Source organism: Macadamia integrifolia, chromosome 8, assembly GCF_013358625.1.
Source record: "Macadamia integrifolia cultivar HAES 741 chromosome 8, SCU_Mint_v3, whole genome shotgun sequence".
NCBI lineage: Eukaryota > Viridiplantae > Streptophyta > Magnoliopsida > Proteales > Proteaceae > Macadamia > Macadamia integrifolia.
Genome location: NC_056564.1, coordinates 27,620,644 through 27,635,389, shown reverse-complemented (window position 1 = coordinate 27,635,389; position 14,746 = coordinate 27,620,644). Strand labels below are relative to the sequence as shown.

The 14,746-nt window shown below is 40.1% G+C and overlaps 1 protein-coding gene across 1 annotated transcript; it reads left to right on the top strand.

The window, feature by feature from the left end:
- Positions 1–8,607: 8,607 nt before the first annotated feature.
- LOC122086857 (uncharacterized mitochondrial protein AtMg00810-like) lies at positions 8,608–9,197 on the top strand. Its single transcript, XM_042655794.1, has 2 exons — positions 8,608–8,990; positions 9,077–9,197. The coding sequence occupies exons 1-2, from the start codon at positions 8,608–8,610 to the stop codon at positions 9,195–9,197; spliced, it is 504 nt and encodes a 167-aa protein (XP_042511728.1).
- The last annotated feature ends 5,549 nt before the right edge of the window (positions 9,198–14,746 follow it).

Genomic DNA, 14,746 nt, shown 5'->3' with positions numbered 1-14,746 from the left:
TGGTCTTAAGCTTAGTTGTTCAGATCCTCTGGCTGATACCTTTGGATTGTAATCTTTTATCAGAAGGCTTCCCCACACTGCTTTAAAAACCACAGTTTTCTTGAAAGGAAGTGGGGCCGGCCATGGAAGACAGGCACTTACAAAATCAACACCACTACCACCGGTGAAACAGCCACCATTGCCGACCCCCCACCAGCATCGCCGCAAATTCCTCCACCTCTGCCGCTTCTACACCACAATCGGAGTGTGTGTTTGTCTCCTCTGTCAGATCGAAATGTTGTTCTGTTTTTTGGGCAGGAAGGTGATGGTGCTTCAATCAGTAGATCCGCCATTGTTTCGCAGCAGGGGAGTGTTTTGGGAGAAAACGAATAGGATATAATACCATTGTTGTGGTCTGAGATGCAATTATCAGAAGTGAAAAAAAAGGAACGTTGCGTATTTTATACATGTGGAAGTAGACTATGGTGCAAAGATTCTTGTCGGAGGCATGTCTGTGACTTTGTGCAAAGATGAGGGAGGAGGTCTTATAGGTCACTACATGCGAGAAATTAAAAAACTAAAAGATTCTAATCTAACCGTTCTCTTTACAGGTCAGACAATGACAACCATTATATTTGTCCTATGTCCTCCCTTGTATCCGGGGATGGTCAGGGGTGCTTTTCCACGTAGACCATGAAAAGAAATCATTTTTTATAAAAAAAAAAAAAAAAATTCCTATGTCTGTGCTACGCTGCTATTTGTCTTGAATTTTCGATTCTTTTTTAAGAATTATTTGCTTGATATATTTTGGTGATAATCTGAATGATATTTTTTTTTACATCTGTAATGAAAACAAAGGGATCAATCCAATTGATCGCAACTTGATGGATTGACCCGCGACTTGGAGGAGTATATAATATGCTATCGCCTTGTTGAGCAAGTAATTGTAATTTGAGGGGTTTTTCAAGCTACGATTTTAGACTGAGTTTTCTCGACGTTATTTGGATGTAATCTTTCTTCTACGTTTTGAAACATCTTTTTCTTCACCTGAGAATGTAACACACCACATCGGTGTATGAACCTCATTAAATTTGTGTGTTGTGCGGATCTGTATTTGTTTACTTTTCATATTTATTGTGTTTGCTATAACAGAAAGTGGTGACAAAAGATCTGTTGACTTATCATTTCAATCTTTCGGATCCGATGATGAGTCTACTCCATTGATTGGGTGGGTCCTGTTAATAATAATGTGAGCTTGCTCTACTGTAACATTTCCTTATTATATCAACCTGTCATGTGAGCCCTACACTCACCCATATATATGCCTCGTGGAACTTGGCATGGTCATTATTTTTAGCGACCTCAATGAACATTTCCATGTACTTCTTCATGAATTGTGATCCTCTCCAGCCACATTAGGCATGCAACTGCGTCTGATGATCCCGGGCATGCACCCCAGCACCTGGGTGCACCTAGGAGCATTTCGGGCATGCACCTCAATACGTGGACGTACATTCCAAGAGGTTCCCAGCCATTAAATCCTTGCTTACTATCCTATGGTGACGGTTTCTGATGCTCCGTTTATAGGATTATGGTTTGGGACTGTTGCCATGGCTTGGTCTGCTAGCCCACCACCTGCTACTTCTGTTGGCCAGGGTGATGCTATTTTGGTGGGTTCATACCCGATTATGGGAACCAGATCCGAGGCAACGCAGCCGATCAGGCCAAAGATGAGGGTGATGACAATTAAAGAATGCACTGAATGGATGCTCGGGCATTGAGAAGGAAGGACGCTTTCATAGGCGAAAAGCCATAGGGAGATGAGATGATGTGAAAAAAAGGGGAGATGAAGCGTCCATACCCTTAGATGTAGTGAGGAATCCAATTCGAATCAAGTGATTCTATCCATCCGATTTCGATTCTTTGAACCAGGCTCATAATTAAGGGATAAGTTTTCCTTCACTATCTATCATTTCTTAGTCCAATCGGGAATGGTATGATATCATGGATTAAGAGGTTCTCTCTTCACCTTGGGTGAAAGGAAACCCGAGCTGCTAATTAATGATGGATTAGTGACCATCATACCTACTTTTCAAGTGCTTAGTGTAAACTTTTATTACTAATTCATTTTAATGTGTGATTGGCTGTTATCCTTTTTAAAAGCTTAGACCATAATTGAACCAATTAAGGTGTTCGGTTTCAGTTTGAAATGGTTCAACCCAGCTTTTTAGTTATCAAAATGATTGAAAAAAACAGACAGTACAGCCAAAAGCATTATAAATGTATGATAGTTTTGAACTAACGGACAATTTTTTTTTTTTTTTTTTTGGGTGTATTTAGGTGTTACTATGTCTAATGAAGTATAATGTTTCATTATTTACCACTTGAGAATACATGGGTTAGTAGGGATGAAAGTTTGGTCCTGACAACTCGAACTTGCCCTGAGCCTGAACAAGGCTTGGGTCAAGTTTTTTGACCCTGAGGGCAGGTTAGGGTTGAAAAACCCCAACCCTTGGTTAGGTTGGGTCGGGCTTGGGTTGAGGTCTCAGCCCGATCTGAAATTTTATCCTGAATTTTTATATTATAATTTAGGGCTCTTATTGGTATTTCGTTTTTTTTGTAATTTTTTAATGGATAGGATATGAATGGCAAAAACAGGTCAATCAAGGTTATCCAACCATTGCATAAGCTAGGGTCAAGCCAACCCAGCCCAACCCGGCCCTGACAATGTCAATTAGGGCCGGGTTGGGTTGGTCTGAACCCGACAAGATTGGGCCTTAGTTGAATTTTGATGACCTATGGTTGGGTTAGGGTTTTAAGAAATCCGACCCAACCCGGTATGTTTCACCCCTATGGGTTAATCCATGTTATAGAAGAAGATAAGTATCTCATTGGGTACAATATCACTTTAAAATGACTACACAAAATAGTTAAAATTACAAAAATGCTATTTTGTATTATATGCATATCCATTTAAAAGGATTTTAATAATTTTACTCAAACTTTGAATCAGAACTTGAGCAATTTTTTCTATATACTTTAAACTAAAATTTGGCCATGCATCAAAATTGCCATCACAAATAATAATTGACCAACCCATTACTTGTAGCCTTTGGTTGTCTAACAAAAGTAGATTCGAGAACACAACTGGCAACAGGGTGGAGTCAACAAATGGAGTGAGTTTCAAATCAAGAGCCCATATATTAGTTGGAGCACTGATGCTGTCTTAGGTAGGGAATGAGAAAAAAAACGAACTTCTTCTGAGCCAACCAAAAGAAGTAGAAGGTAATAATTGCACCGACATAATTACTTTGCACTCAATTTTGGAAATGGAAGAATTAGAAAGAAACATGTTAAATAAAAGCAGTAGGGAAAAGGCTTGAAAGCATTCCGTTAGCAATCTAAAGGTCCCCCAGCCCAAATTCTTTTAATAAAATCACAGAACAAACTAGTATTAGGAAATATGTAACCATTAACAGGGTAGATCTCGATGTAGATCGATTCGTGAGAAACCTCGAGGCTAATTTGAGCAACAAAGCTTTATTATGCATAGATGATAGATGTATATGTTGGTGTACGATGTCTTGTATTTCGTCGCAGTTTAATCCAGGGAGTACTGGTGCAGACACCTTGACAGGTAGGATGATGATCCCGCTTGCCGGTAAACGGACCGTGGGGGTTGCAAGGGGGTAGGAGGCCCCCCTGCATAGCGGGGGTGTAGGGGACACAACCCCATCAATTTTTTTTATTTGACGGTAGTTTTATACTTTCCGGATTAGGGTTTTTCACTATATATTTGTAGTGAGGTTTTCTTTCTCTGTAATGCAAGCAATTTGATAGAGATGTGAGGATAAACATTGTAACCCTATTTTCCATTGATAGTGAAGCAGGATCTCATCTCACCGAGGACGTAGGCAATCTTGCCGAACCTCGTAAACCTATGTGCATTGTTTGTTCTTATTTTTTCATTATATTCTATATCGTTTTAGGGTTGCATTTATAAAATAGTGGAAGCCTAAACCAATTAAATGATTTTGATCGACATACTATCGACCAAGAGATAAGAGACCATTTAAATTTTCCTTGATCACAACTTTTATAGAAGGCTGAATTAATAGAGTTTAGATCATTACAAATTTTATGAGGGAACGAAAAAATGACATCCAATAAGTGGGAATAGAATTTAATAGACTTTGTCTTTCGTGTGTTTTGGTAGCTGCATCCACCTCATTTCAGTGTACTTCCCTCTTTGATTTCTGCAAGGAGTTTTTCCTCATCAGGTTTTTATTAAATGATTTTTCTTAAAAAAAAATAAAATAAAATAAAATGATGGGGATAGAATTTAAGACTGATTTAATTATGGTCGACCTACCAGCTTGTGACAGTAAGGGTCTTTTTCCATTATCCTAATTTAGACTTGACCCGGTTAACAACCTGCAACCAGTTAGATGATCTATTAAGTCTAAGAAAGAAGATAGGAGTGCCCCAATCCACAAATCATCAGCAATAGACTTGACACCTAAGATGTGAAAATCAAACTCTGGGTAGCTAAAGAGGCAAACTTACTAAACAAAACCCCACTTTTACAAAAGTTGATTTGTTGATGACAAATCTTGAAATAAATTAAAGAGAAAAATTACAGCAGTGGGGAATCTAGGTGGTAAATCAAATCACTGATGTTAAAAGGATATTGTGAGTGATAAAAAATGACTTTTGTTCAGATGGTAAAAGAAACAAGTTTTCAGAAAAGTTCATAAAAAACTATAATGGCAAGGAATGCTACCTCCCTGTGCCCTCTATGCCTTGACGCAGCTTGACATGAAAATTTCCTATGCGCATGGGGGTAGCTGGGTTTTTCACTTAGCTGTCTCTGGACGTGAAGAACTCTAGATGGACAGTGTTCTTTCTTTGAAAATTTAGACTTGAAGGAGTGGAATGAGTTGCTTTGAGTAGCAACATAAGAAATTTGAATCCTTTCAGAATGCTGTGGTAGAACAGGGAGGAGAGAGAATAACAGAAAATACTATTTGGTAACAGAAGCAACCATTAAAGAGTATTAAAAAAATGAGAATGATTAAAAACACACCTGAAATCATTTTGCTCCTGCAGATTTTTTGCATTATCCTGTTTCTGCTGTACTTTTGGATTGTAAGGTGTCCTGTTTTTTTTTATTTTTGGGCCTTTTCAGAGACACAGGAAGATTGCCTAGACTCAGAATAATTTGCTAAGCAGTGGTAAGCCCTTTTTAAGTTTCAATAATTAGAATAGAAACATCAAGCAAATTGTGAAAAAGATAAGCAAAACATACCATCTTTATCAGGTACCCACCATGATTTACTTCATTGACTGAACAAAGTGAAAGTTGTTCATACCCAAGACTCACCTGTCATTATTTTTTTTTTTGGGTAAGAACTCACCTGTCATTGTCAAGCAACCAATTCTAAACATAGAAAACAATATCTCAGCTTATCCAAGCCTTAATTAATTCCCAGATAGCATTGAGATTTGGGGGACAAAGATATAAAATGAACATAAACCTTAGAAAAGGTTTTTGTAACTTTTTATATTTGAAAAAGGGTCAGTCTGATTGGCACGTCTGAGGTGTCAATAAATTTGTAACTTGTATTGTAACCCTTTGATTCCCTTTCACAACAATGTTTCTAGCATGGAAACCGACGACCAACTCCACCCATGCTTCATACCCCTCTAATTTCATACTACAGCCCTTGCCCCCCAAAACACTTGGTCTCTCCCGGATTCCCTCCCCAATGGAATCAATGAGCTGGTTCACCTGTTTCTCAATGGAGTTTCTGTTTACTGCACCTGTTTCTGATGTAGTTCAAAAGAACAAGGCCAACAGCAAACCAAGTCACCAAACTGAACCAGAAATGGATTAATCAGCTTAATTTGAGTGCCCAATGGGTTGTATGGATTACGGTCTTATATTTTTTGGTTTTCTACCCAAAGGGTAAACCCAGTGCACGAGGCTCCTGCCACTATGGGGTCTGGAAAGGGTCATAACGCATGCAATCTTACCCCTTTTTGCAGAGAAGCTGTTTCCCGACTAGACCCTGCAACCACTCGCAATGGAAGAATCTTACCATTGCAACGAGGTCCACCCCCTCTTGTATATTCTACCCATTGGTAATGAACATAGGAGATGAAGGGGGCGGGGGAGGACAAGAAATGGGAGAGTTTACAATTCAAAGCCTCGCATGATGAAGAAATGTAAAAGCATATGATAAGAGATGAGAGGGGGGAAGGGTTTGAAGTGAAGAAGGGGGCAGGGAGTTGACAAAGAACAGTAGCGTGGCCACTACTTGGATTACTATTATACCACTACTAACCATGACTTAGTGTAAGATATCATTTTCAGATGTAGGTATCAAATGCCACAATTGATCATAGAAAGGATTAGGGAAAAAAAAAATGTATGAACCATTTCAATGGTCTTAAAAAAGTTCCCTTTTTCTCATCTTCAAAATGAATAGGAGAGATTGAAGATCAATCTTGGGTTTTACATTTGCAAATCTGCATGTGGTCTCTTAGGCAGTCATTCCAGAAAAATATAACTTCAACATGCTATACTGATGATGATGATGATGTTATGTGATAGTGACGATGAAGATGAAGATGAAGATGAAGTTGCTAATAGTGATGGCAACAAGAAGAATGATGATTGTCTATTCCCATCAGGAACACTTTCCAGCAGATGTTCTATAGAAGAAGCTAAATGCTCATGCAGTTTTCCTTCCTATTGTTTCCATTGGTTCATGACAGGCAAGACTACAGAGCCCAAATTTGAGCAGAACAAATAGCAGATATTATTTGGTTGTTACATTATGAATGGACTCAAATTTCCCACCGCCATTTAACACTAAGCCGTGAGGTTGAGATGTAAGTCACCTACACAAGATCCTGAACTCTGACCTGGCCAGGTCCCAATTATGTAACATAGCCGTAGCAAAGTATTCCTTGCTCTTCAGGATGTGGATGCATAAATACACTATCCCACAACCTCTGTGCTTTGATTGCTACCTTCCAGATGGTGTTTTAGCTACATTTAAACGCCCACGACCAAATGAGAACAGGAACCATTGGTTCCCATTCATGCCTGTGTTCCTTGATGTTCACGAGTAACCCAGATCTCAGCACAGAACAGAATGAAAGAGCCAGAATGGAGTTTACAATTAGAAACAAGTCAAAATCACATTTGCCATCACAGGTCCCAGTAACAAAATTTGAAGTGAGAACCAGAAACAACATAATTTTCAGGTTGTCCTTGTCTGCCAGAGAGAGGATATGACAGATCTAAAAGGAATCAGTAGCAGTGAACCAGCAGTTGTGATAAGAACCCACCGAATTATGATGAGACAAGAAAATTAGAAAGTTCAGATAGGTAGGGGCTTCATGTAAGCTATAACAGGAATGACACAAAAAAATCTTGCAAGAACAATAGCTCAACCAACGTTGATGTTGGCTGGCAACATTAATCATAATGATCAATTCTATTCATCTTTAACTTGACAGAAAGAGTAAGCTTTTCTTGATACAGTAGTCCGTAAAGACTAGATGGTGTAGTTGACAGAGGCATACAAAAATTTACCAGCTGTTTAGCTTACTTGTTCACATGGCAAGAGATCAAACTATGCCAGTCTCTCTCTCATTCCTGTATGTTCTCCTTGCTCCAAGCTACCAGTCCAGCAAGAAAGCCAACCAAAAAATCCAAGAAAGAGCAAGTCTTGTGTGCACTGATTTAAAATCAGCCTGACTTTGCACCAAGTCGGAGGGACAAGATACCTCTTAAGCAGCTTGTTGTTGCTTATTCAAACAAAAACCATGGGTTTCTCATGTCCACAGACCAGTACCACATGCAAGTGCTTCAGAGCAGAATGTTTCCTTCACTTAGGCTTATGCTGGTTTTCTGCATGGTGGATTCATGGCTTCCCGTCTTACCAATCTCATCATCTGACTTTCCACACAGGAAAATTGTAGCACCACGGACCCAATCCTGAGTTAGAATATAATGAAACCACTTGGGATAATGGACATTATCTCAGCAGGTCAAGATGGGTTCTTATCCATCACTGTGATGCCCATGTGTTAGACCTGTAAGTTAGCTGCTTAGGGGCATGATGGTGCTCACAGATTACTGATTGCAGGTGGCAAGAGAAAAACCAATACAGTACTAGGATATACAAGGATGGTGGGAAGATAAGGACCCCCCTTCCCATAGCCCTAAGGTTAGGAAAGGAAATGCTAGGAGCCAAGGCATAAAATGGATCATCACCTACACTAAATAGCCCAAGGTTGGGGCACAGAAAATGTCAGTTGACCAGGAATATAAGCAACAGGTGCCTGGCAGTTTTTAACAAGCTTGCACCATGAAGAGTCATGGGGAAAATGCAACCGCGGGTCACACAACCCTGCTTTTGGGTCACTATGGTCCCACCCAAGTAAATACATCCAAATATAAGAAAGCAGTAGCAATTCTGTAAATATTTTGAACAGTTTAGGATCCTCTTGGAAGAGGAAAATAGAATTGGGGAAAAAATGTCTTGGAAGAGGAAAATAGAATCGGGAAAAAATGAGTAATATATTATAAAAGAAGGAGAGGATTAGAAAGCTATGATAAGTTTTGTATATAGACAAAGTCAAGCTGATCACACCTCGTTCACAAAGGCGAAAGGTAACGAGGTCACTGCTCTGATTGTCTACATTGACGATATTGTGATTACTGGTAACAATGATGAGGAGATCTCCAACCTTAAGGTCTTACTAGCAGCAAAGTTTGAGACTAAGGACCTAGGACCCTTTCGGTATTTCCTTAGGATTGAAGTGGCTAGATCTAATAGAGGTATCTTCATTTTCCAAAGGAAGTATGTTTTGGATCTCTTTAGTGAGATAGGTATGCTTGGGTGCAAGCTTGAAGATGCCCCTATGGAGGTCAATCATCAGCTGAGCAATGCAATGGGTGACTCTCTGTTGATAAAGAGCAGTACCAAAGACTTGTTGGCCGTCTAATCTACCTGTCCAGCACCAGGCCCGATATTACTTATGTTGTGGGTATTGTTAGCCGTTTTCTTCATGATCCCAGGACAACTCATCTTAATGCTGTGTATTGCATCCTACGGTACTTGAAATCCGCTCCTGGAAGGGGTATTTTGTATTCTAATCAGGAGCGCTTGAAGATTGAGGCCATTAATGATGTTGAATAGGCTAGATCTATTGATGATCGGCGATCTACCTCTAGGTATTGTACTTTCCCTGGAGGGAACCTTGTTACTTGGCTTAGCAAGAAACAATCCGTGGTATCTCGGTCTAATGCTGAATCCGAATATCGCGTAATGGCCCAAGGGTTTTGTGAGCTTGTCTGGCTTAAGAGCCTACTAAGTGATCTCCGAGTTAATGTAGAAAGTCCTATGCGTCTGTATTGTGATAACAAGATAGCTATCAGCATCGCCCACGACCTTGTTCAACATGATAGGACCAAGCATATTGAGATTGATAGACACTTCATCAAAGAGAAGCTTGACCAAGGGACTGTCTGCATTCCCTTTGTTAGTACTGCCAATCACTTAGCTGATGTGTTTACCAAGGTTGTTCACTGTAAGGCATTTCATCCTCTCGTCTCCAAGTTGGGCATGTATGATATATTTACACCAACTTGAGGGGGAGTGTTGGGATGATCGTAGTTAGTTTTATTTTTACCTTGGTTAAGTTTTATTATTTACTATTTACCGCAGTAACTATTGTTGATAGGGACGCTTAGTCATCTTGTAGATAGGGACGCTTAGTCATCTTGTAGATAGGGACGCTTAGTCAGTGTTACCCTACCTTCCTTGTTTGATTTATTGTAATCTTCTTATAAATAAGAAAGACCTCTGTCATTACTGACAAGCCAAATCATTCCCTAATCTCTGATTCTCAACAATAACCTATCTCTTCCCCATTAATTTTTGTACGGTATGCACCCATTTCACATGTTAGGTGTAGCTAGAGTCTTCAAAGGCTCCCTATTCAGTGCTATAAATGGTTCCTTGGTAACTTCGAAGTTCGCAACTGGGAGGAGTTCAATCCGATCCTCCAAAGACTCGGGCATTGTCCGACACCCGTCGGGTGATGCAGTTGCACGATGGACTTAGGAAAGAAATATCTTTTGATTTGATTTTCTATTGTTTTAGAAATAATTTCTTTTTAAATTAACTAGCTTCTAATTTTAGAATAGTTTCCATTTTCAAGTAGTTTCCATTAATTGTTTGATTTTTCCTTTATATTAGTCATGTAATAGAGAAGAACTCAGTTTTAGATTTTTTGAATGAATTTGAGAATTTAGGTTTGGGTTGAACAATGGCTGCCGACCCTCTTTTCCCCCTTTTCTGATTTTCTTCCCTCTTCTGGTTTTCTTCTTTTATCTTCTTCTTCCTCTACTTCTTTATTTCTTCTCTTCTTCCTAAGCCTTTATTATTTCTTGCCATTTATTTTACCTGACCTGAGATACTCTGTTCTGGGCGACAGTACCATATTTTAGAGAAAGCTTCACAGCGGTCCTTTCTCCAGTCGGTTGACCCTAAGATTTGAGTCGAAGGCAGCCTATGCTTAGGCGATTCACCCTCTCTAAACCTCAGGTCATCTCGCCTTTTCTGTGGTAAGAACTCAGATCTGCAACCGGGCTGAAACACTTCTCTACCCAGGTCTGGTTCAGGTCCTTCGATCTCTCTCACTATTGGGTTACTTGGACTGAAGCTTTAACCGAGGGATTTCCACCTATAGGCGACCCTCCTCCAGAAATTCCAGCCCAAACCGAGAAGCATTCAAGGAGTTCTCTCCTTTTTGTTTTTTCGTTTGCCCTGGTTCTTCCGCCTTACTGGTTAATATCGTGAGGTAGAAGAAGACTTTGTTTATACACATTAATTCTGGTTATTACAAATAAGTCCCTCCAACTTCTGAATTCTTTATAAAGACACCCCTCTTCATTAGTTTGCAAAATAACCCCTCACTCTTGGTTTTATTTCAGTTTAACCCCACTATCATCTTTATTTTCAGAATTGATCCTTTTCTTTGGATTTAATTCCTGTTAATTCCTTATTCACTTATTTCACTCTAAAAGGGGTTGAACTTGTACCAGAAATTACAAAATTGCCACTGGTTTGCCTAGAGTGAATTATTTGTTAATTGTGGGCCCATAAGCGATCCGATTCCCTCGGATCCACATCAAGTGGTATCAAAGCAAATTTTCCTGTAATTTTCTAACCATGGCAAGTCACATCACCAATGCTGAGTTGCACAAATTGTATCGTGAGTTAGCCGAGAACTAACAGAATACTGATGCTAGGCTTGAGAGGACTGAAGCCAAGTTTGATAAGTTTATGGAAGAGATGATTGCCTTTATGAAGAGGTCCGACAAGCGAGCTGAAGAAGGATCATCTACATTATCTTCTCAGCTCAACACTTTACGGATCGAAGATACACCTCAGAGGCAGCAACTTGATCCAGTTGTTCCCCAGGATGTTACCCGGCAATTTTCCGACAGAGATTATGGCATCAAAGTTGAGGTTCCTGAGTTCAGTGGTGAAAAGGGACCTGAGGAATTTCTTGACTGACTTACCAAAGTGGAGAGAATTTTTGCGTATAAGTCTCTTCCAGACGAGAAGAAGTGTGAACTCATCATCACCAAATTTATTGGGTATGCATGTTCGTGGTGGGATGATGTACTACATGCAAGGTTTGTCAGAAGACTTGGACCCGTTACCAATTGGGAGGTCATGAAGCAGATCCTGACTGAAAAATTTGTTCCTCTTAATTATGAAAAGGTAATGTTCCATAAATTACTTAACTTGCAACAAGGGAACAAAGATGTGGATTCCTACACCCTTGAATTCCACAAACTGTCATCAAGGTGTCGACTTCAGGAGACAGACCAGCAACGGGTGATGCGATATATCAATGGGTTAAGTACTGAAATTCGACTTGAGTTGGCTAACACTGATTTCAGGTCTGTTGATGTGGCAGCAGCTCATGCGAAGACAGCTGAAGAGAAGTCCATTTATTGGAAGGGTATGCTCAAGACTTCTTCAGTTTATAGACCTCCACCACGTATGGAGGAAAAGAAGCCTGAAGCTCGTAGAGTTGAAGAAAAAATGTCAGAGTTCAACAAGGATAGTCTTGGGGTGAAGAATATCATATGCCATAGTTATGGCGAGAAGGGTCACTATTCCAACAAGTGTCCCAACAGGACTCGTTCTGTGACCGTAGTAGAGAAGCAGCCGACAGAGAAGAGTGAAGATAAATCTCATTTATATCCTTATCCCCTCGAGGACGACGATATTGTCGATGATGAAGATGAGGATGTAGAAGCTCATTCAACTAGCCCTTCATCCTTTTTGAATAGACTAGTTGATAAGGCTCCTCTCTTCAGACAGAAGGGTACTCTCTTACACGGCTCCGACCCTACTGATGTTCATGCAGTTGTTGATACTGGGGCAGAAGCAAATTTTATATCTGCTGAATTTGTTCGAGCACACAACCTTCCACAAAAGCAGCTTTTCAAGAAGATTCATGTGTGAGGTTTTGGACCCACAGCTCGAGAAGAGGCCACTGCAGTTGTTCGAGTACACTTACAGTTTGGGCCGTTACAGTACCATGTCACCTGTTTGGTCACCCCATTGGCACACTGCGACATTCTTCTAGGGCGACCTTGGCAGCGACATGCAGGCATTCTCTACGATGGCGCACGGAACACCATCAAGGTGAAGCAAGGAGGTCATATGTACTTAATGAGGCCACATGCATTATCAGACATGCCACGTCGTCGACTGACTCCAGCTCTAGTGACACGTCAGCCTACTCTCCCTCCTCTTGGTGTTATGTTCCCATCTTCTGCTTCGAGATACGTGCCACCTCATCAGCGAGCAACTTACAAGGGTATCTTGGGAGCACGACCTAACTCGACAGAGTTGAGTTCTTTTAAGACCGGGAGAGCTGATGCAGTTGCACGATGGACTTAGGAAAGAAATATCTTTTTATTTGATTTTCTGTTGTTTTAGAAATAATTTTTTTTTTAAATTAACTAGCTTCTAATTTTAGAATAGTTTCCATTTTCAAGTAGTTTCCATTAATAGTTTGATTTTTTCTTTATATTAGTCATGTAATAGAGAAGAACTCAGTTTTAGATTTTTTGAATGAATTTGAGAATTTAGGTTTGGGTTGAACAATGGATGCCGACCCTCTTTTCCCCCTTTTCTGATTTTCTTCCCTCTTCTGGTTTTCTTCTTTTATCTTCTTCTTCCTCTACTTCTTTATTTCTTCTCTTCTTCCTAAGCCTTTATTATTTCTTGCCGTTTATTTTACCTGACCTGAGATACTCTGTTCTGGGCGACAGTACCATATTTTAGAGAAAGCTTCACAGCAGTCCTTTCTCCAGTCAGTTGACCCTCAGATTTGAGTCGAAGGCAGCCTATGCTTAGGCGATTCACCCTCTCTGAACCTCAGGTCATCTCGCCTTTTCTGTGGTAAGAACTCAAATCTGCAACCGGGCTGAAACCCTTCTCTGCCCAGGTCTCGTTCAGGTCCTTCGATCTCTCTCACTATTGGGTTACTTGGACTGAAGCTTTAACCGAGGGATTTCCACCTATAGGCGACCCTCCTCCAGAAATTCCAGCCCAAACCGAGAAGCATTCAAGGAGTTCTCTCCTTTTTGTTTTTTCGTTTGCCCTGGTTCTTCCGCCTTGCTGGTTAATATCGTGAGGTAGAAGAAGACTTTGTTTATACACATTAATTCTGGTTATTACAAATAAGTCCCTCCAACTTCTGAATTCTTTATAAAGACACCTCTCTTCATTAGTTTGCAAAATAACCCCTCACTCTTGGTTTTATTTCAGTTTAACCCCACTATCATCTTTATTTTCAGAATTGATCCTTTTCTTTGGATTTAATTCCTATTAATTCCTTATTCACTTATTTCACTCTAAAAGGGGTTTAACTTGTACCAGAAATTACAAAATTACCACTGGTTTGCCTAGAGTGAATTATTTGTTAATTGTGGGCCCATAAGCGATCCGATTCCCTCGGATCCGCATCATCGGGTAACTGCATGTTTGGTGATTGTCAAAGACCCTGTCAACAGCCTTCTATTTTGGTGATTGTCTACCATTTTGAGGCTGGAACCACGTGTTTAAAACCTCCTGTTAGTGTTACCAGGATCCTACTTTGAGATTAGTTCTTAGTGACCTAGTTGAGAATTGGTCTTAAATAAACTGCAGTATTCTGGCATCTCTGAAACACGCTAAACAGTCTCTGGAAATTGATCTCATGGTACCAGGTGCCAATCCAGAAACATCATAATACTACTTTTTCCTATATCCAATCTGATGTCTTTCATGAAAGCTTTGCTACACTTCATCATTCCCTTCCATAGGTTAGTACTATATGTCCCACAAACCATACCTCATGGAAAAAATTTCTCCACACTCGAGAGAGATCAACAGAAAACTTACACAATGGCTAGGATGGAAGAATTTGGTTGACCATCCGAAAAGGGCTTATACTCAAAATCCAATTTTGTCTTCCAGCAATGTCATCTGGTGCCACCCAGCACCTGATACTTCTTATGACCTTCTAGATCATCCCAAAGGAAATTTCTTCTCAATTTTTCAGAGACAATGGTAATGGAAACAGGAAAGGAAAACAGGGCAGATAAGGAAAGTTAAAACGAGCTAACTGAATTCAGAGCCCTTCTCTCCCTTAGATACCTCCCCCCTTAGATGCT

Excerpts from the sequence above, each read along its gene's own strand:
- LOC122086857 (XM_042655794.1), top strand. The coding sequence starts at position 8,608 with ATGATAAGTTTTGTATATAGACAAAGTCAAGCTGATCACACCTCGTTC. Across the intron at positions 8,991-9,076 it reads AAGAGCAGTACCAAAGACTT|GACAACTCATCTTAATGCTG; the intron begins GTTGGCCGTCTA and ends TCATGATCCCAG.